At 48.6% G+C, this 20062-nt stretch overlaps 1 protein-coding gene across 5 annotated transcripts in view; it reads left to right on the top strand.

Moving 5' to 3' along the window:
- Positions 1 to 20062, top strand: part of MYLK (myosin light chain kinase) — a 279384-nt gene that overhangs the window by 233197 nt on the left and 26125 nt on the right. For all 5 annotated transcript variants that reach the window (XM_070788721.1, XM_070788719.1, XM_070788723.1 and 2 more), the window contains 4 exons: positions 3056 to 3361; positions 13616 to 13648; positions 13743 to 13836; positions 15289 to 15492. In XM_070788721.1, the coding sequence (XP_070644822.1) occupies positions 3056 to 3361; positions 13616 to 13648; positions 13743 to 13836; positions 15289 to 15492 (637 nt within the window). The remainder of the gene's footprint in view (positions 1 to 3055; positions 3362 to 13615; positions 13649 to 13742; positions 13837 to 15288; positions 15493 to 20062) is intronic.

Genomic DNA, 20062 nt, shown 5'->3' with positions numbered 1-20062 from the left:
ATCAGTCAGTAGAGTGTATCTATATTTGTTGTCTCAAACTACAGGACACTGAACGTGTCCAGTCAGAAGTTTTCCAGGCATATCCTCTAAAGGAGGCAAGGAGTCTGTCTTTCATCCTTCTTAGGTCTTTTTACTTCTTTTGCTGGATCTTAGAGGATTTGAATCACTTGCCTGTAAGAGAGTTTAGAGTAATAAACATCTTAGCCAACACCAGAAATATTTATAAAAAGACCAATATATCTTTTAGAACAAACAGTTTTTCTAAGAGAACATGTTGAACAACCAGTGAAAGTGGTTCCATCACAAGAGGCCTCCAGAGTGACTGTCACCAGCAGGGAGGGGCTGTCACAGCCCCAGAGTCATTCCAGGGCGAGTCAACCCAGATTTGGGCTGCAGGGGATGAATGGCTTCCAGGCAGTGCATTCCTGGCTGGAATGAAGAAGCAGCAGGATTTGGAGGGGAGGGGATGAACATGTATGTGTATAGGCATGTATGGTATGTATGTGTATAGGTACATGTGTATGCACACGTATGTGTGTATGTGTGTGTTTATATGTATATGTATATACACACATACACACACAGAATGTTTTTTTTTCTTCTCCATGTGCTTTGGTCATCTGCAGGAATTTTCTTTGGCCTTCCTACCTAGCTGAGGGGTAGGAAAGTAGGAATCAAGTACATTACCTGGGTTTGCTTTATTTGATGCTTGCAAAACCCCTGAGAGACTGATATATAACCCCACTTTCCAAATGAAAAAGCAAAATAGTCTTGAAAGTTAAGGAATTAGTTGGAATTCACATAGCTTACAAATTCGCAGAGCATAATACATGACCTTTTTTGTTTGAGAACTCTAAAACTCAGATTGCCTTGGAGGAGATGAAGGTTACTGAAGATCTGTATCTGTCACTAAACCGACTACCTACACAGACTAAATCTGAAAAATAGGAGAATTTTGTTCAGAATTTTGTTCAGATGTGCTTAATCATGCTTAGTTGCTCAGTTGTGTCTGACTCTTTGCAACCCCTTGGACTTTAAACCACCAGGCTCCTCAGTCCATGGGATTTTTCAGGCAAGAATACTGGAGTGGGTTGCCATTTCCTCCTCCAGGGGATCTTCCAGACCCAGGGATCAAACCCGCATCTCCTGTGTCTCCTGCATTGCAGGCGGAGATGAACAACTGTCAAAAATCTCAAAACTCAAGAACCTCATTAATGAACATACTGGCTGCTGTGATCTGCCTTGAAGTTGGCAGTGTTACTGGTTCTTAGCATTACTGGTCTGAGTAGGAAGGTGGCCAGCCCAAGGGACTGCTCCTAGTTTGTATCTTTGGCTCATTTTCCGGCCCTTAAAGATGACTGTGATTTGCTACTGTGGTTTGCTTTGAAATTCTCTATCTCATTTTATACCAGTCCTAGGAGGTTGGAGGGCTTCCCTGGTAGTTCAGTGGTAAAGAATCTGTCTGTGATGCAAGATACCCAGGTTTGATCCCTGGGTCAGGAAGATCCCCTGGAGGAGGGTATGGCAACCCACTCCAGTATTCTTGCCTGGGTAATCCCATGGACAGAGGAGCCTGGCAGACTACAGTCCATGGGGTCTCAGAGTCGGACATGACTGAACAACTACGCAGCAGCAGCAGGAGGATGAAGAGAGGGTGGGAGTAATGTTTTATAAAGTCAGAAATGAACTTCTGCAGTATTGATGACAGCTGCTGCTGCTAAGTTGCTTCACTCGTGTCCGACTCTGTGCAACCCCGTAGATGGCAGCCCACTAGGCTCCTCTGTCCCTGGGATTCTCTAGGCAAGAATACTGGAGTGGGTTGCCATTTCCTTCTCCAATGCATGAAAGTGAAAAGTGAAAGTGAAGTCGCTCAGTCGTGCCCAACTCTTGGCGACCCCATGGACTAGAGCCCACCAGACTCCTCCGTCCATGGGATTTTCCAGGCAAGAGTACTGGAGTGGGGTGCCATTGCCTTCTCCGATTGATGACAGCAAGGCTACTCAAACAGGGTGTTTTCCTAAGAATATCTCATGACAACCTTGTGATCCAATGCTGTTATCATGCACATTTTCAGAGGAGGAAACTGAGGCACAGAGGCTGAGAAGTAGTGAATGAAGACAGAGCTGTATTCAAGCCCTGTGTGTAACTTCAGCGCTCACTGTGCTGTACTGACCCTCAGCAGGGCAGGCGTTTCCCGTGTCCCAGAGAAAGCAGAGACTGGTTCCTGTTATGTCTGAGGCCACTGGCCTCAGGCCTGGAGGAGACACATGCACATACACACATTGAACTCTCTTTCGAGACATATTTTTGATGGGAAGCAGTCCACACCTCCTGCGGAGCTTCCTAGATCTGTTTACACTGAGAAATATGTTTATGACTTGGGCAAAGCACAGGAAATCATGACGTGTAGACTAGAAACTAGCCAAAAAAGACGGTATATTCAAGCAAATAGTATTTGTGTTTGTTGGGCTTTCCACATAGACAGGTGTTTGCATAGGTGTGACTGTGCAGAGGAGGGAAAGAGAGCCGGGACCAGGGACCACAGCTGCTTCTCCCTCGTTGTTGTTCAGCTGCTCAGTTGTGTTCGACTCTTTGCAACCCAGCAGACTGCAGCACACCAGGCTTCCCTGTCCTTCACCATCTCCTGGAGCCTACTCAAACTCATGTCCATTGAGTCAGTGATGCCATTCAACCATCTCATCCTCTGTCTCCCCGCTTCTCTTCCTGCCTTCACTCTTTCCCAGCATCAGGGTCTTTTCCAACGAGTCAGCTCTTTGAATCAGGTGGCCAGAGTATTGGAGCTTCAGCTTCAGCATCAATCCTTTCAATGAATATTCAAGATTGATTTCCTTTAGGATTGACTAGTTTGATCTCCTTGTTGTCCAAGGGACTCTCAAGAGTCTTCTCCAGCACCACAGTTCGAAAGCATCAATTCTTCGGCATTTAGCCTTTTGTATGGTCCAGCTCTCACATCTGTAAATGACTAGCTAATTCAAAAACCTTCTCACCCTGCAATTCTGCACAGCTGAATGATGCTATGCTTCTGTTTCCCCAGACAAGCCAGACCCCCCAGCCGGTACACCTTGTGCCTCTGACATCCGAAGCTCCTCACTGACCTTGTCCTGGTATGGCTCCTCGTATGATGGGGGCAGCGCCGTACAGTCATACAGTGTCGAGATCTGGGACTCAGTGGACAAGACGTGGAAGGAACTAGCCACGTGCCGCAGCACTTCTTTCAACGTCCAGGACCTGCTGCCTGACCGAGAATATAAGTTCCGTGTGCGTGCTATCAATGTCTATGGAACCAGTGAGCCAAGCCAGGAGTCTGAACTCACAGCCTTGGGAGAGAAACCTGAAGAAGGTAGGCTGCCTTCCTTTCATCACTGGCTTGAGATAAATGTACATGACTTACCTTGTGTGTGTAGAAGTCTGAATGGAGAGTGGTACAGGGGAACTGACAAGACTTTGCTGGTGACTGTCAGGGTCTTTTGGGATCTTGCTTTCCAATGTATATACTGAACCATACTCTAAAAGGGGTACCTGTGATCTTTCAAAAAATATTGAACCAGCAATTTTGATACACTGCCACCAGGGGGCGATGGTGTGTTAATCAGGAGTTCAGTTCAGTTCAGTCCTCAGTCCTGTCTGACTCTGCGACCCCATGAATCACAGCATGCCAGGCCTCCCTGTCCATCACCAACTCCCAGAGTTCACTCAGACTCACGTCCGTCGAGTCAGTGATGCCATCCAGCCATCTCATCCTCTGTCGTCCCCTTCTCCTCCTGCCCCCAATCCCTCCCAGCATCAGAGTCTTTTCCAATGAGTCAACTCTTCACATGAGGTGGCCAAAGTACTGGAGTTTCAGCTTTAGCATCATTCCTTCCAAAGAAATCCGAGGGCTGATCTCCTTCAGAATGGACTGATTGGATCTCCTTGCAGTCCAAGGGACTCTCAAGAGTCTTCTCCAACACCCCAGTTCAAAAGCATCAATTCTTTGGCACTCAGCCTTGTTCACAGTCCAACTCTCACATCCATACATGACTACAGGAAAAACCATAGCCTTGACTAGACGGACCTTTGTTGGCAAAGTAATGTCTCTGCTTTTGCATATGCTATCTAGGTTGGTCATAACTTTCCTTCTAAGGACTAGGCGTCTTTTAATTTCATGACTGCAGTCACCATCTGCAGTGATTTTGGAGCAAAAAAAAAAAATAAAGTTTGACACCGTTTCCACTGTTTCCCCATCTATTTCCCATGAAGTGATGGGACTAGATGCCATGATCTTCGTTTTCTGAATGTTGAGCTTTAAGCCAACTTTTTCACTCTCCACTTTCACTTTCATCAAGAGGCTTTTGAGTTCTTCTTCACTTCCTGCCATAAGGGTGGTGTCATCTGCATATCTGAGGTTATTGATATTTCTTCTGGCAATCTTGATTCCAGCTTGTGTTTCTTCCAGCCTAGCATTTCTCATGATGTACTCTGCATATAAGTTAAATAAGCAGGGTGACAATATACAGCCTTGATGTACTCCTTTTCCTATTTGGAACCAGTCTGTTGTTCCATGTCCAGTTCTAACTGTTGCTTCCTGACCTGCATACAGATTTCTCAAGAGGCAGGTCAGGTGGTCTGGTATTCCCATCTCTTTCAGAATTTTCCACAGTTGATTGTGATCCACATAGTCAAAGGCTTTGGCATAGTTAATAAATAATCAGGAGTACAGTCCTGGAAAGCTGGAATTCAGGTAGACCTACATACAGTTTCAGCATCTTCCCCTACCATCCCTCTCCCTCCTTTCTGCACTCCTATTTGAGGGCCTACTCAGTGTCTGGTACCTGGGAAATGAAGACCACTAAGAGAAGAAGCTTAAAATCCAACAGTGAAAATCTAACAAAGTCTATAGTGAAGACCATAGTTAAGACTAACTATCTTGAGATGGGCCACATCCATTTGATATTATAGCGGTAAAAACAAATTGTGGAGATACAGCAGAAAGCATGAATAGTTTTGCCATAAAGCTTGGGAAAGTCTTCCTAGAGGTAATACTTACATTGAGTCTTGGAGAAAGGAATAGGATTCCAAGAGACAGGTCAGACAGAGAGAAGCATTCCTCACAAAGGAAACACCGTGAGCAAAGTTACAAATTGGTAGAAACCACATTTTGAGTCTCTCATGTGTGGCCAGGGGAATATGCTGCGTGAGGTAGAATAGGAGGAAGCAACACAAAAAGATAGTCTAGATAAAATTGTGAGCTATCAAAGGTTTTCAAGTAGGGGCTTGATATAGTTAGGTCTTTTTTTTTTTTTTTTTTTAGAGTTTGAGGAAGTGTAGACCTTTACAACTCAAGGTGTGGTCTGGACCAGCAGTCTTGGGATCCTGGGAACTTGTTAGAGATGCAGATTCTCCACGCCCGCCCCGTCCCCACCCCCCCCACCCCACCCCCCGCCACTTCCCTAATACCTTTTGAACCTTCATTTTAACATCATCCACCCTCAGCCCCCCATGGATTCATATACACATGAATGTTTGAGAAGCACCTGAGCAGATGGGGTGGGGGGTGAGATTGAAGTCAGTAAGATATTGATTGGGCCTCTCTGTTGTAGTCCAGGAGAGGATAGTAAGGGAACCTTAGGAGGTAGAATTCACCATTCCTAATCACTTCTTGGGCAGGGAAAAGTTAGAAGACTCTAAGATTACTCCCACATCTTGGCTTGTAACTAAACACAAATTCAGGAGCCATTTAGAGATTATTATGTTTTATGGTGGCTAACATATTTAACACTTGCTATTAATATATAGCCAATTAAAGCATTTTGCATGCATTATTTCATACATCTAACTCAATGAAGTAGATACTATTATTACCCCCTTTTTACAGATAGGGGTGCTGAGGTTTAGAGGAATGAAGCTACTTGCCCAAGGTCACAAAGCTTGAGAATGGTGTGCTGAAGCTTGAACTCAGAGCCGTCTGGCCCTGAGCCTGAGTTCCTTTGGTTACACTGATGGAGGAGGTTAGGCTGCCTCTTAGTGATTTAGAGGTTAGATAGCAGGGAGTCCCAGAGGAGGTGGAGGCTCTGGTTTTGAGGTGTCTGAGGGCTGTCCACAGGGAGGTGTCTTCAGACTGTTGAATGGTTGAGTCCAGAGCTCAGGAGAAAGGTTTAAGCTCGAGCTGTCTTCACTGTTGAATTGGTAATTGAAGCCATGAGCATCAGTGAGGGCACAGAGAAGTTGGTAAGGAAAGTCAACACTGATGCAGAAATGAAGAAAGCTGCATGACCGGGAGAAAGGACGAAGAGGGGAAAGAACCAAGGGGGGTTGCTGTGTTGCAGAAACACAGGAAGCAGCAAGTGGCAAAGAGGAAAGAGATGAGGGTGCAGGAGGATGTCTGGGTTTAGCCCTTTGCTGTGCAGTGATCTTTGAGAGCAAAGTCCATAGCTCTTCTGTGCGTGCTCAGTCACTCAGTGGTGTCCAGCTCTTTTGCAATCCCATGGACTACAACCCATCAGGTTCCCCTGTCCAAGGACTTCCAGGCAAGAATACTGGAGTGGGTTGCCATTTCCTATTTTGGGGGATCTTTCCGACCCGGAGATCAAACCTGCATCTCCTGCATTGGCAGGCGGGTTCTTTACCGATGAGCCACCTGGGAAGCTTCCATGGGGTAGAAAATGGTTGGCCTGTGGCTAAGGAATGAATGGAAGAAGGAGGCCTGTGTGGAATGTCACTTCAAGAAGCTTCCTGTGAATAGAAGAAAACAAGTGCTGTGAATTTAAGATGGAGAAAAAGTTGGGGGCAGGAAGGGAAGGGAGAGGGAAAGCAAGCAAAAGGGTTCTAGGAGAGAATGAGCTTTAAGATGCGAGGCAGAGAGGAGACTAATGGACCAGTGGCTCAACAGAGCAAGAGCCTGAAGCCACCCTGAGAGCCAGAGGCATCATAAGTGTGGAAACTGTCATGACACGGTTACCCTCTTTAGTTTTAAAATTTAGGGTTAATATAGAAATTAAACTTTACTCTCAAGTTAAACAAGGGCTCCAGAGAGAAAGTTTGGAGGATACCAATGGAAAACACACCAAATTTACGCTGTCTTGGGGGCCTTTGCCCCGGTGAACCCTGGAGATATGTGGAGATCAGGTCTCCTTGAGAGCTACAGCCTGCTGGGTGGGGTTGGGGGAGACCTGGCCCAGGCCCAGGGCAGCCCTGCCAGCCTCTGCAGTTTCCGGGGGCTCCTGCCATTAGCTGCTCACAAATGCCTGCTGAGAGAAGCAGAGCCACACAACTGCCGTCTGCAGCCCTATGACGCCCCCCTTCGATGTGAGCAGAGTGGGAGCAAAGTGGGTGGAGTCGGGGTGCCAGGGCAGGTGGCCAGGCTCCAGTCTGCATGTTTTTAGAATATTACTTTGTCCAAGAAGACGACTCCCCACCTCTTGGAAAAGTGACAGAAAGGGGATAACGTGGCAGTGAGATGCACATTAGGGGGGAAAGGAAAGCTTCCAAGGTCCTTTATAGCATACACCAGGAGAGACTGCAGAATCCCTGATGAGCCCCACACAGAGGGCCGGAGGCCACAGAAGCTGCCAGTATGGCTCCTAAGAGGCCTGGACAGCAGCTTCCAGGACTGCGAGGATAGTCTGTGGAGAGAAGGGGCTGAGATCACTTGGCTCCAGGCAGGTGGCCCCTCCCTTCTTCCCCACAGTCAGTTGAACCCCCCACCCCCACCCCTACATACACACTGTGGTTCTTAGATTCTCCTCCTGGGGTCCATCCTGGCTGGGAGCAGACAAATGTTGAAATGTTGAAATCTCCTGCAATCCAGAGGGGGTCCAGTCCACTCAGGGCTTCCAGGCTGGCAGCTCCCACCCTCAGAGCCAGATGAATGGTCTCAGGGGGAGGAAGGGGAGGGGCTGATCAGCGTGTCCTCTAAGGGACGGAGGATGGGAGGATGGGAGGATGGGAGGATGGGAGGATGGGAGGATGGGAGGGGGAGGGTAAGGGGGTGGGACTTCCAACTGAAGCTCTCTGTGGACTGTTCAGATGCCTGTTAGTTATAGCCAGGGTCGATTGTCTTTTTTCTTTTTAAAAGTGCCATGGGTCTCAGTGTAAATGTGTGTGTGTGTGTGTGTATACATGTACATGGGTAGAAGCAGGATGGGGTAAGTAGGTGATTATGGTAGGTTATTGCTGCGAGCCAGTGGGGTCTGGTCATCAGAAAGGCAGTACCAGGGAGCCCTACTTACTCTAAGCCCCACTCACGTTGATCCTCATCTTCCCCAGAGCTACCACGGCCCCTCTTCCCACCACTTCAGCAACTGTAGCTTTTGGCTTCATCCTGACCTCGCAGCTCCGTCCCAGCCCTCACTCTGCGTTCGTGCAGTGTGTCCTTCACCTGCCCTGCACTCCCGGCGCTGAGGGTGCTGGGGATACAGCGGACGCCACAGCACTGCATAGAGGCCCCCACCCAGCTCCAGTGGCCTCCTTATGCCTGGGCCACCTCTCAGACAGGCTCCCTAACCTGACAGCTCTCCTCCTTGACTTCCCAAACCTGGGTAAACTAGCACCTCCCCTTCCCCCTACCCCGAAAACAGCCGCTCTCTCCCATCCCGCCCCCAGGAATCTCCACTCCCACCCACTCCATCCACCCCACCCCCTCCCCCGGAAGCTCCACTCAGCTCTAACTCCTAAATCCACACTATCCTTGCTCCTGATCCGAATTTGTTCTAGTCTGTATGCCTGCATGCATGCTCAGTCGCTGAGTTGTGCCTGACTCTTCATGACCCCATGGACTGTAGCCCGCCAGGCTCCTCTGTCCATGGGATTTTTCAGGCAAGAACACTGGAGTGGGTTGCTATTTCCTCCTCCAGGGGATCTTCCTGACCCAGGAATCAAACCTCTGTTTCCTGGTAGGCAAATTCTTTACCACTGAGCCACCTGGGAAGCCCTCTGGTCTGTATAGTTGTTAGCAAACAGCTGTGATAGAGGCATCTTGCAGAGGAAGGGCTTCCTTGAGCCCCAAGGGTAGTTAGAGATGTAGAGCCCCCAGAGATATAAGGAAGATCAGCAGCTCACCCAGTGCAGGGGGTGGGGTGCTGACCATGGCCATCCTCCTGAAGACGGGGGCGCCCTCTAGTGTCCACTGGGCACACAGTGGCACCTGGCTGTGCAAAGGGACCACTGTGTCCAGGGAGCCCACTGAGCACAGGCCCTGTGAGGGCAGGAGCGCTATGCCTCTCCTCTCCCAAACGCCACTCCAGGGGGATGGGACTCATCTGACTGCAGAAATATCTCAGAAACATATTCCAAATAGTTCTTGCACTTAACTCTTGCATCTCACAGCTCTGAGTAGATTTTTTAATATTTCATTGAAGTTCTTCCAACTGCAATTTAGCTCCTTCCTCAGTGGAAAGATGGATGCCGAATGGCCACCTCTCTCATTACTGCCCCTTGATGCTCAGAGAGCTTGACTAATTGAACTGAGGTCTTTCCCCCACTCCTCTGGGACTGTTCCTCACCTGACCGTTCCCCCTGCAAACAGAGTGGAGGCAGGACAAAAAGGAAAAGGAGGAAGGGAAATGTCTCAGCCTGGAGCCTTGGTCCACGTCCCACACAGAGGAAGAGTTGCCATGTAGCAGTGAGACAGAGACAGGCGGGGATTCCCCGAGCCTGAGCTGTGTCCCTACAGCCATGGATCAGGAAGGCGCTCCGCGTCTTGACTGCTAGGGAGAAAGGCAGGAGGTGAGGGTAGGTGTGGTGTTTGAGGTGACGGCAGCTAACTCCACTTCTAACTGGTGTCAGAGAGATGGGGAGAGGCGAGTTCTAGAACTGCCTGCTCTTTCAGGGCAACCTGGAAGATGCCTCTGGGGGACAGGTTGTCGGAAAGTCCCTCGAGGGCTCACAATACTGCTGCTGCTCCTTCACTAGGGGAAGACAGACCATTTTTCCTGGAGATTCCAGGTCAAGAAAGCTTGCCTCTCTGTCCTCTCCCACCCTGCTGCTCATTTCACACCAGCATGTGTGGTGTGGGCACCGAAAGGTCAAGACAGGTCAAACCACTGTCTCAGTTGGGGCCTCCTGACTATGCCCCATCAGGACAATGGAGTTCCCTGACACTAAACGTAGCTATTGTCATTAATATTTTGTCTCTAAGTCCCCATCCAGTAACTGGCATCCACGGGTACTTAGTGATTGAATGGATGTTGAATCTCTTGCTTTCTTAAAGTCCTGTGTGAAATACCATTGTTGAACTCAGCTGAACATTTCTTGAACCTGTTTATTCTCCTTATGGTAACTCTTGAGATGTGATTTCCATATGCCTACAGCCTTCCTCCTATATGGGGTGTAACACTAATTTGTTCTCCCAAGTTACAGTATTCATTAGTTGGTGAAAGTTCATAACCCTAACCTTACCCTTGGCTATTGTGATTTTTGTCTTTACTCATGTCTGCTTTAGGCCCCTTTCCCAACTAGAGAGGCCTAACCCTTTCTGACTGTCTTCACATGGCAGCTCTTCCTGTCAATGACCCATACTTCTTCCAGCTCCATCAAGACTTAACAGCCAGCGTTCCAGGATCACAGGACCCCAGGTTCTACCCAGGGCGGAATAATAATACCTATTTGCAGCCAGAGCACATTTCCCCAGTGACAGCATTCTGTTGGCCAGAGCAATTGGCTGAGGAACTGGGCTCCCATTTTCGGTCCTAACTAGATACCCCAGGACTTGTCAGGCTGAAAGTGTGAATGATCTGATTCTCCCTGACAGTGTGACTCCATCGCCACCTTCCAGGTGCCTCACTGTCACGCACGTTCTGATCGGCTATGACTCTGGCAGTCTCACTCTCAACTCTCAAATCTGTGATTTGATTTGATCAGTTATACTCACATCCCGGGAATTTCTGTGAACCCTACCACTACTCTGAGAGTCCCCACTGATCGTGTTGTATTTTTATTTTTCCCTGGCATTTTCCTTTATGGAATAAATATTGCTTCCAATCCCACTTGTGTTCTAAACTTCACCCACAGTGTTTTCAGAACTCTATACAAATCAGAGCCTCTTTTGTTCCTGGTCATGTGCTTATAATCTCTTTCAAGACTCTTTTCTAGTAAGGGGTCCTTGTCTGGTATGGGAACTGTGTGGCTTTTCTCGGGTTGTCTGCTTAGATTTCGGTCATTTGTTCTGCCCTCAGCTGAACAGAGGGGCTCACTGTCCACAGTTCTGAGCTGCACCTTGTCCCTGACCCGCACCTTCATCCCATTTGTGAAGCTGAGCCCACTCCCATACAAACCCTCCCTGCTGGCCAGCATCTAACAAACCCCTCCACCCATCTGTTCTGGTCTTCCTTCTACCTGCCGTCCACTTCCTATCCTCAGTCTTGCTCTGCTGGGACTTTCAGCAAATCATACCCTTTTCCTTCATCTTGTGCGCACACACACACTCTAGAAATCTTTGTCCTCCCTCTCTGGCTTCGCCGGATCCTTCCACATATTCTGGAAGCCTCCCTTGGCTCCCACTGTCAACTGGGACACAGTCCACATCATGGCCAAACGGCATCTAGAACATCACAAAGCATGGACCCCAGGGCTAGCCAGGACCCTAGAAATCACCCAGAAATACAGCACTTTCCTTTTACAGATGAGGAAACTGTAGCCCAGGAAGCAAAAGGTACTTGGCCATGATCAAGAAGCCGCAATGGCCCTTTAGGAACAAATTCAGTTCAGTTCAGTCACTCAGTCTGACTCTTGGCGACCCCATGAACCACAGCACGCCAGGCCTCCCTGTCCATCACCAACTCCCGGAGTTCACCCAAACCCATGTCCATCGAGTCGGTGATGCCATCCAATCATCTCATCCTCTATTGTCCCCTTCTCCTCCTGCCCTCAATCTTTCCCAGAATCAGGGTCTTTTCAGATGAGTCAGCTCTTCGCATCAGGTGGCCAAAGTATTGGACTTTCAGCTTCAACATCAGTCCTTGCAATGAACTGATCTCCTTTAGGATGGACTGGTTGGATCTCCTTGCAGTCCAAGGGACTCTCAAGAGTCTTCTCCAACACCACACTTCAAAAGCATCAATTCTTCGGTGCTCAGCTTTCTTTATAGTCCAACTCTCACATCCATACATGACTACTAGAAAAACCATAGCCTTGACTAGATGGACCTTTGTTGGCAAAGTAATGTCTCTGCTTTTTAATATGCTGTCTAGGTTCATCATAACTTTCCTTTCAAGGAGTTTTTAATTCCAAGTGTCTTTTAATTTCATGGCTGCAATCACCATCTGCAGTGGTTTTGGAGCCCAGAAAAATAAAGTCAGCCACTGTTTCCCCATCTATTTGCCATGGGGACCGGATGTCATGATCTTAGTTTTCTGGATGTTGAGCTTTAAGCCAACTTTTTCACTCTCCTCTTTCACTTTCATCAAGAGGCTCTTTAGCTCTTCACTTTCTGCCATAAGGGTGGTGTCATCTGCATATCTGAGGTTATTGTTATTTCTTCCGGCAATCTTGATTCCAGTTTGTGCTTCCTCCAGCCCAGCAAATTATGCTAAAGCAAAGGAAAACCAGGACCTCGGGACTGGGTGTGTTCCTCTGGACACTCATGTCCCTCCTCCCACCCTGACACAGCTGTGTGAACGGCCAGCATGGGCTGCTCACGTCCCTCCTTGCTGGTTTCCTGCATAACATCACCCTTCTCACTGTATTCCATTATTTCCTCTAAGACACAGCTCAGTGGCTCCTTCTTCCCAGATTAATTGCTCTGACTTTGTACTTATCCCACTTGGGTCACTTTCCTCCATTGTCTACTTGGTTTGTGTGGCAATACCATGTGCTTCCCCATATAACACTCATAATGGGTATTTCAAGTATATGTATATTTGCCTCTCCAACTAAATTATAAGCTCCAAGAAATCACACCATGATGGAGAGATCACACCATCTGTATTTTGTTTTGTATACCCACAATCACTGGCAAGATATCTGGTACATGGCTAGAATTCCAGAAAAAGCTCAAAAAATGGATAAATGGATTTGATACTAGTAGAAACTATAAGAGGAGAAGGCATTGGCACCCCACTCCAGCACTCTTGCCTGGAAAAATCCCATGGACAGAGGAGCCTGGTAGGCTGCAATCCGTGGGGTCGCTCAGAGTTGGACACGACTGAGCGACTTCACTTTCATTTTTCACCTTCATGCACTGGAGAAGGAAATGGCAACCCACTCCAGTGTTCTTGCCTGGAGAATCCCAGGGACAGGGGAGCCTGGTGGGCTGCCATCTCTGGGGTCGCATAGAGTTGGACACAACTGAAGTGACTTAGCAGCAGCAGCAGCAGCAGAAAGGGACTATCCAGGTTGTCTGTAGGTTCTAGAAACTAGAAAAATGTGAAGATGGACATGTCTAGGAGACCTTGAGGATAGAGAGGTGGGGATGGAGGAGGGGCTGGGTGGGGTGAGGAGGCCAGGGCCTGTCAGTGAATACGTGGCCCTGTTGCAGTGTGAAGCCTCTGATCCCATGGCGATGCCCAGAGCTCTGGGCTTATAGTCTCGTGCTTGGGAAGGCTGAAGCCAGACAGGGCCCCCAGCTTCCTTAGCTCACGGGGCCTTCAGTATTAATCACCCGTATCCTCTCTGCCCCCAGAGCCGAAGGACGAAGTGGAGGTGTCAGATGATGGTGAGTGCTGGCCCTGTCCTTGGGTAGACTCAAGGGGTGGATGGGGGTGAGGAGGGATCTGATGGCTCACACTCACCCCGCCCCAACCCTGCAGATGAGAAGGAGCCTGAGGTCGACTACCGGACTGTCACGGTCAATACCGAGCAGAAAGTGTCCGACTTCTACGACATCGAAGAGAGACTAGGATCGTAAGTGGAGTGGGAAGTGGAGTGGGCCCCCTTCTGGACCCCAGAGTGAGGGTGGCGCTGGCCCCGAGGTTAAATTCCATGCCTCCTCTTCCCGTCCTTCCCTGGGTTCTGCCAACTCCCCAGACTGAGGTTCCGGGAAGACTTGACCTGCGAGTACCCACAAAAGCATCACCAGTCCAGGGCTCTCTTAGGAGCTGCTGTGCCCGGGGCTCAACTCCACAAGCTTGAGCAGGTCCTTCCTTCTCTGCGCCCCCACCCCCATCCCTCCCCCAGGACATAACAGGGCAGCTGGGCTGGCTTGGCCTGTCTTTAAGATCCCTTCCCTTGGATCTGTGCTCCCATTCAACCAGTCTAGCTTTAGTGCTGCAGCAGAATATGCCTGCTGGATACACAGTTCCCATCATCACCCCTCACACTGTGAGCTTGGTCCACAGTCTTTGCCCAGGCTCTTCCCTGGGTTGTGGAGACACCAATGGACTCAGACCCCAGCACTGAGGCCTGGGCACAGCCAGGCTGTCCCCACCAGCAGCAGCAGCATCCAGGGCCTCCTGCCTCCCTCTGACCATCTGTCCTTGGAGGAGGATGGAAGGTGGAAGAAAAAACAATGGGGCTCAGCTTTTATTTCTGGAGGGTTTCTGGCAAGTAAAGGAGTGCCATCAACCTCATAAGAGTCCTGAACAAGGACCCTGTGCTGTGGCAGGAGTGAGGTCAGAAGAGTCACCACCCATCACCGCACAGGGAAGCAGGGCCTTGCTAGGCTGTCTCCACGACCCTGGTGCTGAAAAGTGTGTGGAGGGAAGGCAGTTGCCCAGAAATTCTCTGTATTTGGGGAGGACTTCCTCAGCCTGATGTCATGGATCCCTTGGGGGGAAAGGAAAAAAAGTCTGTTGCCAAGACTGAGGCCTCAGCCCAAGGAAATGACGGTCCTAAAAGAATAGCAAGGACTTCCCTGGCAGTCCAGTGGTTAAGAGTCTGCGCTTCCACTGCAAGAGGCATGGGTTCAATCCCTGGATGGAGAGCTAAGATCCCACATACCATGGTGCGGCCAAAAAAAGAAAGTATTTACTAATAGAACAGCAGGACTAGACAGAGTTTGGGTAAGAATGTGGGGCCAGACACGGGCTGACATTGACCAGTGACGGAGAGCAGATTTGTCAGCCTTAGCAATGTGCTCCATTGATCTAGAGCAGGGACTGGCCAGCTTTTTCTGTAAAGGGCCAGATAATGAATATTTTAGGGTTTGTGGGCCAATTCGGCACTGCAGCTCCTGTTCTGCTCCTGAAACCCAAAGGCAGCCACAGACAATGTGGGCACAAATGGGCGTGGCTGTGTTCCAGGAAAACTTTATTTATAAAAAGAGGGGCAGGGGCCACATGTGTCCACCAGGCCGCTGCTTGACCATCCCCATTTGGTGGACAGCTGGGCTAAATTTCTCTCTTCTTTCATTCACAGTGGGAAATTTGGACAGGTCTTTCGACTTGTAGAAAAGAAAACTGGAAAAATCTGGGCAGGGAAATTCTTCAAGGCGTATTCGGCCAAGGAGAAAGAGAACATCCGGCAGGAGATCAGCATCATGAACTGCCTGCACCACCCCAAGCTGGTCCAGTGTGTGGACGCCTTCGAAGAGAAGGCCAACATCGTCATGGTCCTGGAGATGTGAGTGGCCCGGCGAGGGGTGGCCCTGGTGCAGTGGGTCCGGGAGGCCCTCCTGTTCCTCCCCTACTGCCCCCCCACCCTACCCCCGCCCCCCAAGATGGAGAGCACTCCAGGCAGCACTGGGACGTGCACGACACTCTGCAGCCCGTCTGGCCAGGTGCTGACCACTCAGAACAGCCCACTGTGCACGGTGCTGCTCCCGGCCCACTGCCCTCCCCTGCCCTCTGCTCGGCTCCAGAACACAGTGTTGGGTCCTTGAGGACCCCTTTGCCCCTCACCTCCCTGTGCCTCCTTGGTTTCATTCGGGGCATTCTGACCTAAGGTGGCTTTAGAGCAAAAGTGGGGGATAGAGCCTGTGAGGGAGAAGGGGGCCCCGCCTTGCCCCTGCCCTCTGCTCTGTCCCGCGTGCCCCTGGCCCACGCTGGTTTGCTCTCTCTTCACCTCTCACTCACCCAAGAGCAGTGCTTTCTGAGCTGGCTTGTACAGAGGCAGGGAGATGATCAGATGACATTCAGCCAAGGCTTCCCTGGATTCTGTTGTTTCTTCAAGTCCCAAGCTTCTCTTTCTTCCCTCTGAGCTGCTGGTCTGCGTGTGCACAAACACACACACACATACACATGACAGACACATACACACAAACACACACACAAATGCGCATACTAGAGTCGGTAAGCCAGGCCTCCTCCACAGTGTGTATTTTTTAAGCATTTCCTCTCCTCTTTATAATCTGAATTTTAGAAGTATATGATACAATCATATCAAAAAATATAAGAAAATATACAATGAAAGTCTCATTCCCACACCTGTCCCCCATCTACCCCTCATCACCCTGGTAATGAATTTTGTTAGTTCTGTGTCCTTCCAAAGTTTCTTTATTGAAATGCAATCATTTATTATTTATAGATATGGTGGTGCTGGTTTGGTGGTGATGGTTTAGTCACTAAGTCGTGTCCGACTCTTGCGATTCCATGGACAGGGGAGCCTGGCAGACTACAGTCCATGAGATTGTCCAGGCAAGAATACTGGAGTGGGTTGCCATTTCCTTCTCCAGGGGATCTTCCCAACCCAGGAATCGAACCCGGGTCTCCTGCATTGTAGATGGATTCTTTACCAACTGAGCTACAAGGGAAGCCCACTTATAGATATAATTCACATATATTTTCATATTTCTCACCCCTTACCCAAAGAGAAACTGCACTCAATATTCTATACTTGGTTTCTTTGCATTCAACAGTGTGCCTTGGAGAGGCCCATACCAGCAGCCAGTGGTTCCTCATTCTGCCTTCTCCCTGAGATCTCATCATGTACATAGACCACAGTTTATTTGTCTTCTTTTGATAGGGGCTTGGATGTTTTCCAGGCTTCTGCTTTACAAAAAGGCAGTGTTTGTAACCTTGTACATACATCTTTACCCTCATGCCTGCTTTACATCCGTAGGATAAATCCCACGAAGTGTGGGAGTGCTGGAACAAAGGAGATGTGCATTTGAAAGCTTTGGCAATGTTCTGAAATTGCCTCCAACATCCTTGAATTGCTCATGCCGAGACTCAGGGATCTCAGTCCTTTGGAGAGGACCCTGTTAACATCTCAGTGTCCTTTCCTAGGAAAGCCGAGGCCAGCGAGGCAGCCCCAGTTTGAGGGGTGACTCCCTGCACTTCTTGAGCCTTTTGGTGTGTTTCCTTTCGGTCTGTGCTCCTCGGGGAGGGTAGTCACGGTGAAGAGACAGACTTGAGTCTGAGCAACCTCACTCCAATCCCTGCTCCGCCTCTTGTTGCATGACCTTGAAAAAGTTACCCAAGTGTGCCAGTTGTTAGTTTTATTATCTGTAAAAGGAGGCTGTAAACCACCCCATGAATAAAGTGGGGCTTAGATAGAATAACATGTGTCAGGCAGAGGCTTTATAACTGAGAGTTATTCTTAGGAGTATGATGCATTGACTTTTTCTATATCCCAGTATTTTCTCCACTTAAAATTATTTTGTGAGCATTTTAACACACAACCGAATGTGTGGAAATCCTACTTTTCAGGAAGCCCGGGGGCAGCTTCTATGACTGTTGAGCCATGATTCTGTAATTATGAAATCCTTCCACTGAAGAGCAGTATTTGATGAGACTCCCTTTTTAAATTCTGCAGTTCTGTGTAACTTTCACACAGATTCAAAGAAAATCCTCATTCGTCGGTTGGAATCAGTTTTCAACCCCCAATTCAAACTTCGCTCCACACTTCTAGGGAAGATTCAGCCCGAGTGCATGGCCTCAGTCGTCATGCCCCCACAGCAGCCCTGTGGGCTGCTGCTGTTCACATTTATTGTACAGCAGGTTGCTTGGTCCAGGAAGTGTGGGCATGTGGGGACATGTGAAGAAATGTCTCATCTTTAGAAATCAAACCTTGAGCAAGTTCATGAGAAGGTGCAGGAGGGGGTAGGAGGCAGCCCAGCCTGGGTGAGGCCGGGCAGCAGCACCAGTGGGCAGAATACCATACTTAGCTTGGAATTGGGACTTGGCAAGCTGGATGGAAAATGTTGGGAGAAAACGTAAGAAGGCTTCATCTGGTCTGGCTTTCATCCCTCTGCCCCACGCCTCCCCCATGGACAGGAGTGAGTCTTCCATGCACAGACACCAGATGATTCTCCTGCACTTGCAGTAAGGAGCTTGCCCCTTGATAGGAGCTCGACTAAAGTTGAAGGAGTAGATTGGTACTCCGTCTGTCCTTCCCTTCCAACTTAAATAGACCTGGCATTGACAGGAAAAAGGTTGGCTTTCAGCAGTACAATTTGTTCTTCTCCTTGTTTGATGGATAAACAGATTAAGAGAAGGACAATCCCTGGTGATACAGAAAAATGAAACTGTATTCCAAGGTCCCAGCTTTCAGATCAGTTGCCTCATATACACTGAGAAAGCAGAGTTAAAGTATCTTCGGCCTTTCTAACCTTTGATTACAGGACAAGCCCCCACCATTGTAGCAGTGTTTCTCTGTTACAAGGGTTCCTTCAGACTCCTCTTCAGGGGGTCAGGGATGGTCCTTGTGGGACATTCCAAGTGGTGGTAGGACCCTGAGCACCCAAGCAGATGCAGCTTAGGCTGAGTCATCCATTGCCTGTCTCACCTTTGCGCTACCATTGGCAAAACTGATCAAAGGAGAAGCAGCTGGCTGCCATGACACAAGGGCAGGGGCAGGGTGTGGAGCCCCATAGAGTAGCATCCTTCTGGCTGCCAACGAGGGCTGGCCATTATCTACAGTTGGGGGATAAATACAGTCCCTTGGGATAAGGTGGGTATTCATTAGTTCATTCACTCTCGCTCTCACTATTTATCTATTAAGTATACATTTCCTTGGCCCAATCTTGGCCTGTGGCTTTATCCCATTTCTGTGGATGGTAGCTTCTTTCCATCCACAGTCTTGAGCATTTGGAAGATAAACCTATACAGAAGCAATAATCCTATTTGTGTAAGCCCTACCATCCTTGAAAATGAACCACAGGAACAGTTTTCAAAATACATTAAATAGATTTGAATTGGTGTGAATCTGTATGCACCTTTGTTGAATAGACTACCTCTAGAAGTGCAGCAGTAACCATCTCCATGGCTCAGATTTCTACCACTCATTGCCACAGACATTCCCAAGGACGCTACAAAAAATACAAAAAAAAAAAGGTTGCTTGCTTTTTCAGAATATTTAAAACCAAACATTTTGGGATACCTTGTCTGTGCCAGATATTGCCAGGTATAAACAGGGGTCTAGAGATGAACCAGACTTTTTCCAGACATTTTCACAAACAACATTAAAACAAAGCAGACTTGATGCAAAAAGTTCAGAGATGAGACTATGGGAACCCACAGAAGGAATGATCATATGATGAAATCGAGAGTGGTTTATCAGGGGACGTGAATTTCAGCTGGCCTCCCAGGGGTGGTAATTGAGTACACCAGTATTTCTCAAACTTATCTGATGGTAAGAATGACCTGGGGTACTCACTGAAAATACGGATCACAGACCCTGACAAGATTTTCTAAATCAGAATCTACAGGAGAGAAGCTTGGGAGTCTGTATTTCAACTATAGCCTCCTCTGCAACTGGTTGTTTTAAAATAATAATTAATATTACTGAGCACTTACTATATGCCAGACACTTTTCTAAACACTTTACCTGAATTAATTCACTCAGTCTTCACAGAAACCCTGTGAGGTGGCACTATTTTTACCAACACCTTGCAGATAGAAACGGGCTCAGAGATGTTAAGAACAGCCCGAAACCTAGGAACTTATGAAGGGAAATTAGAGTTTGATTTAGAGCCTGGGTGGAGAGCAATAGAAATGAAGGGCTTGAGGACAGAGGCGCCACCTCCTGGCTGCGCAGGGACCTCCTTTTCAGTTGGTTCTAAAGTGTTGGTTCTAGCGCCCCCCAGTGGCCACTGGAACAAACCGACCTTTACCAGTTCAGAAGTGAAAGTCTGTCCTGTGGTGATGGAAGCCTGCAAAGGCTTCAGTGGTCCCATGGGCCCCATTGTGCATCTTTGTCTGTCTCTCCCTCAAGGGCCAGTAAACAAGATCCATTTGACCCCTTTAAGGTT

Source organism: Bos indicus, chromosome 1 (genome assembly GCF_029378745.1).
Source record: "Bos indicus isolate NIAB-ARS_2022 breed Sahiwal x Tharparkar chromosome 1, NIAB-ARS_B.indTharparkar_mat_pri_1.0, whole genome shotgun sequence".
Taxonomy (NCBI): domain Eukaryota; kingdom Metazoa; phylum Chordata; class Mammalia; order Artiodactyla; family Bovidae; genus Bos; species Bos indicus.
Note: the sequence above shows the minus strand (reverse complement) of the source record. Positions and strands in the feature narration are given on the sequence as shown.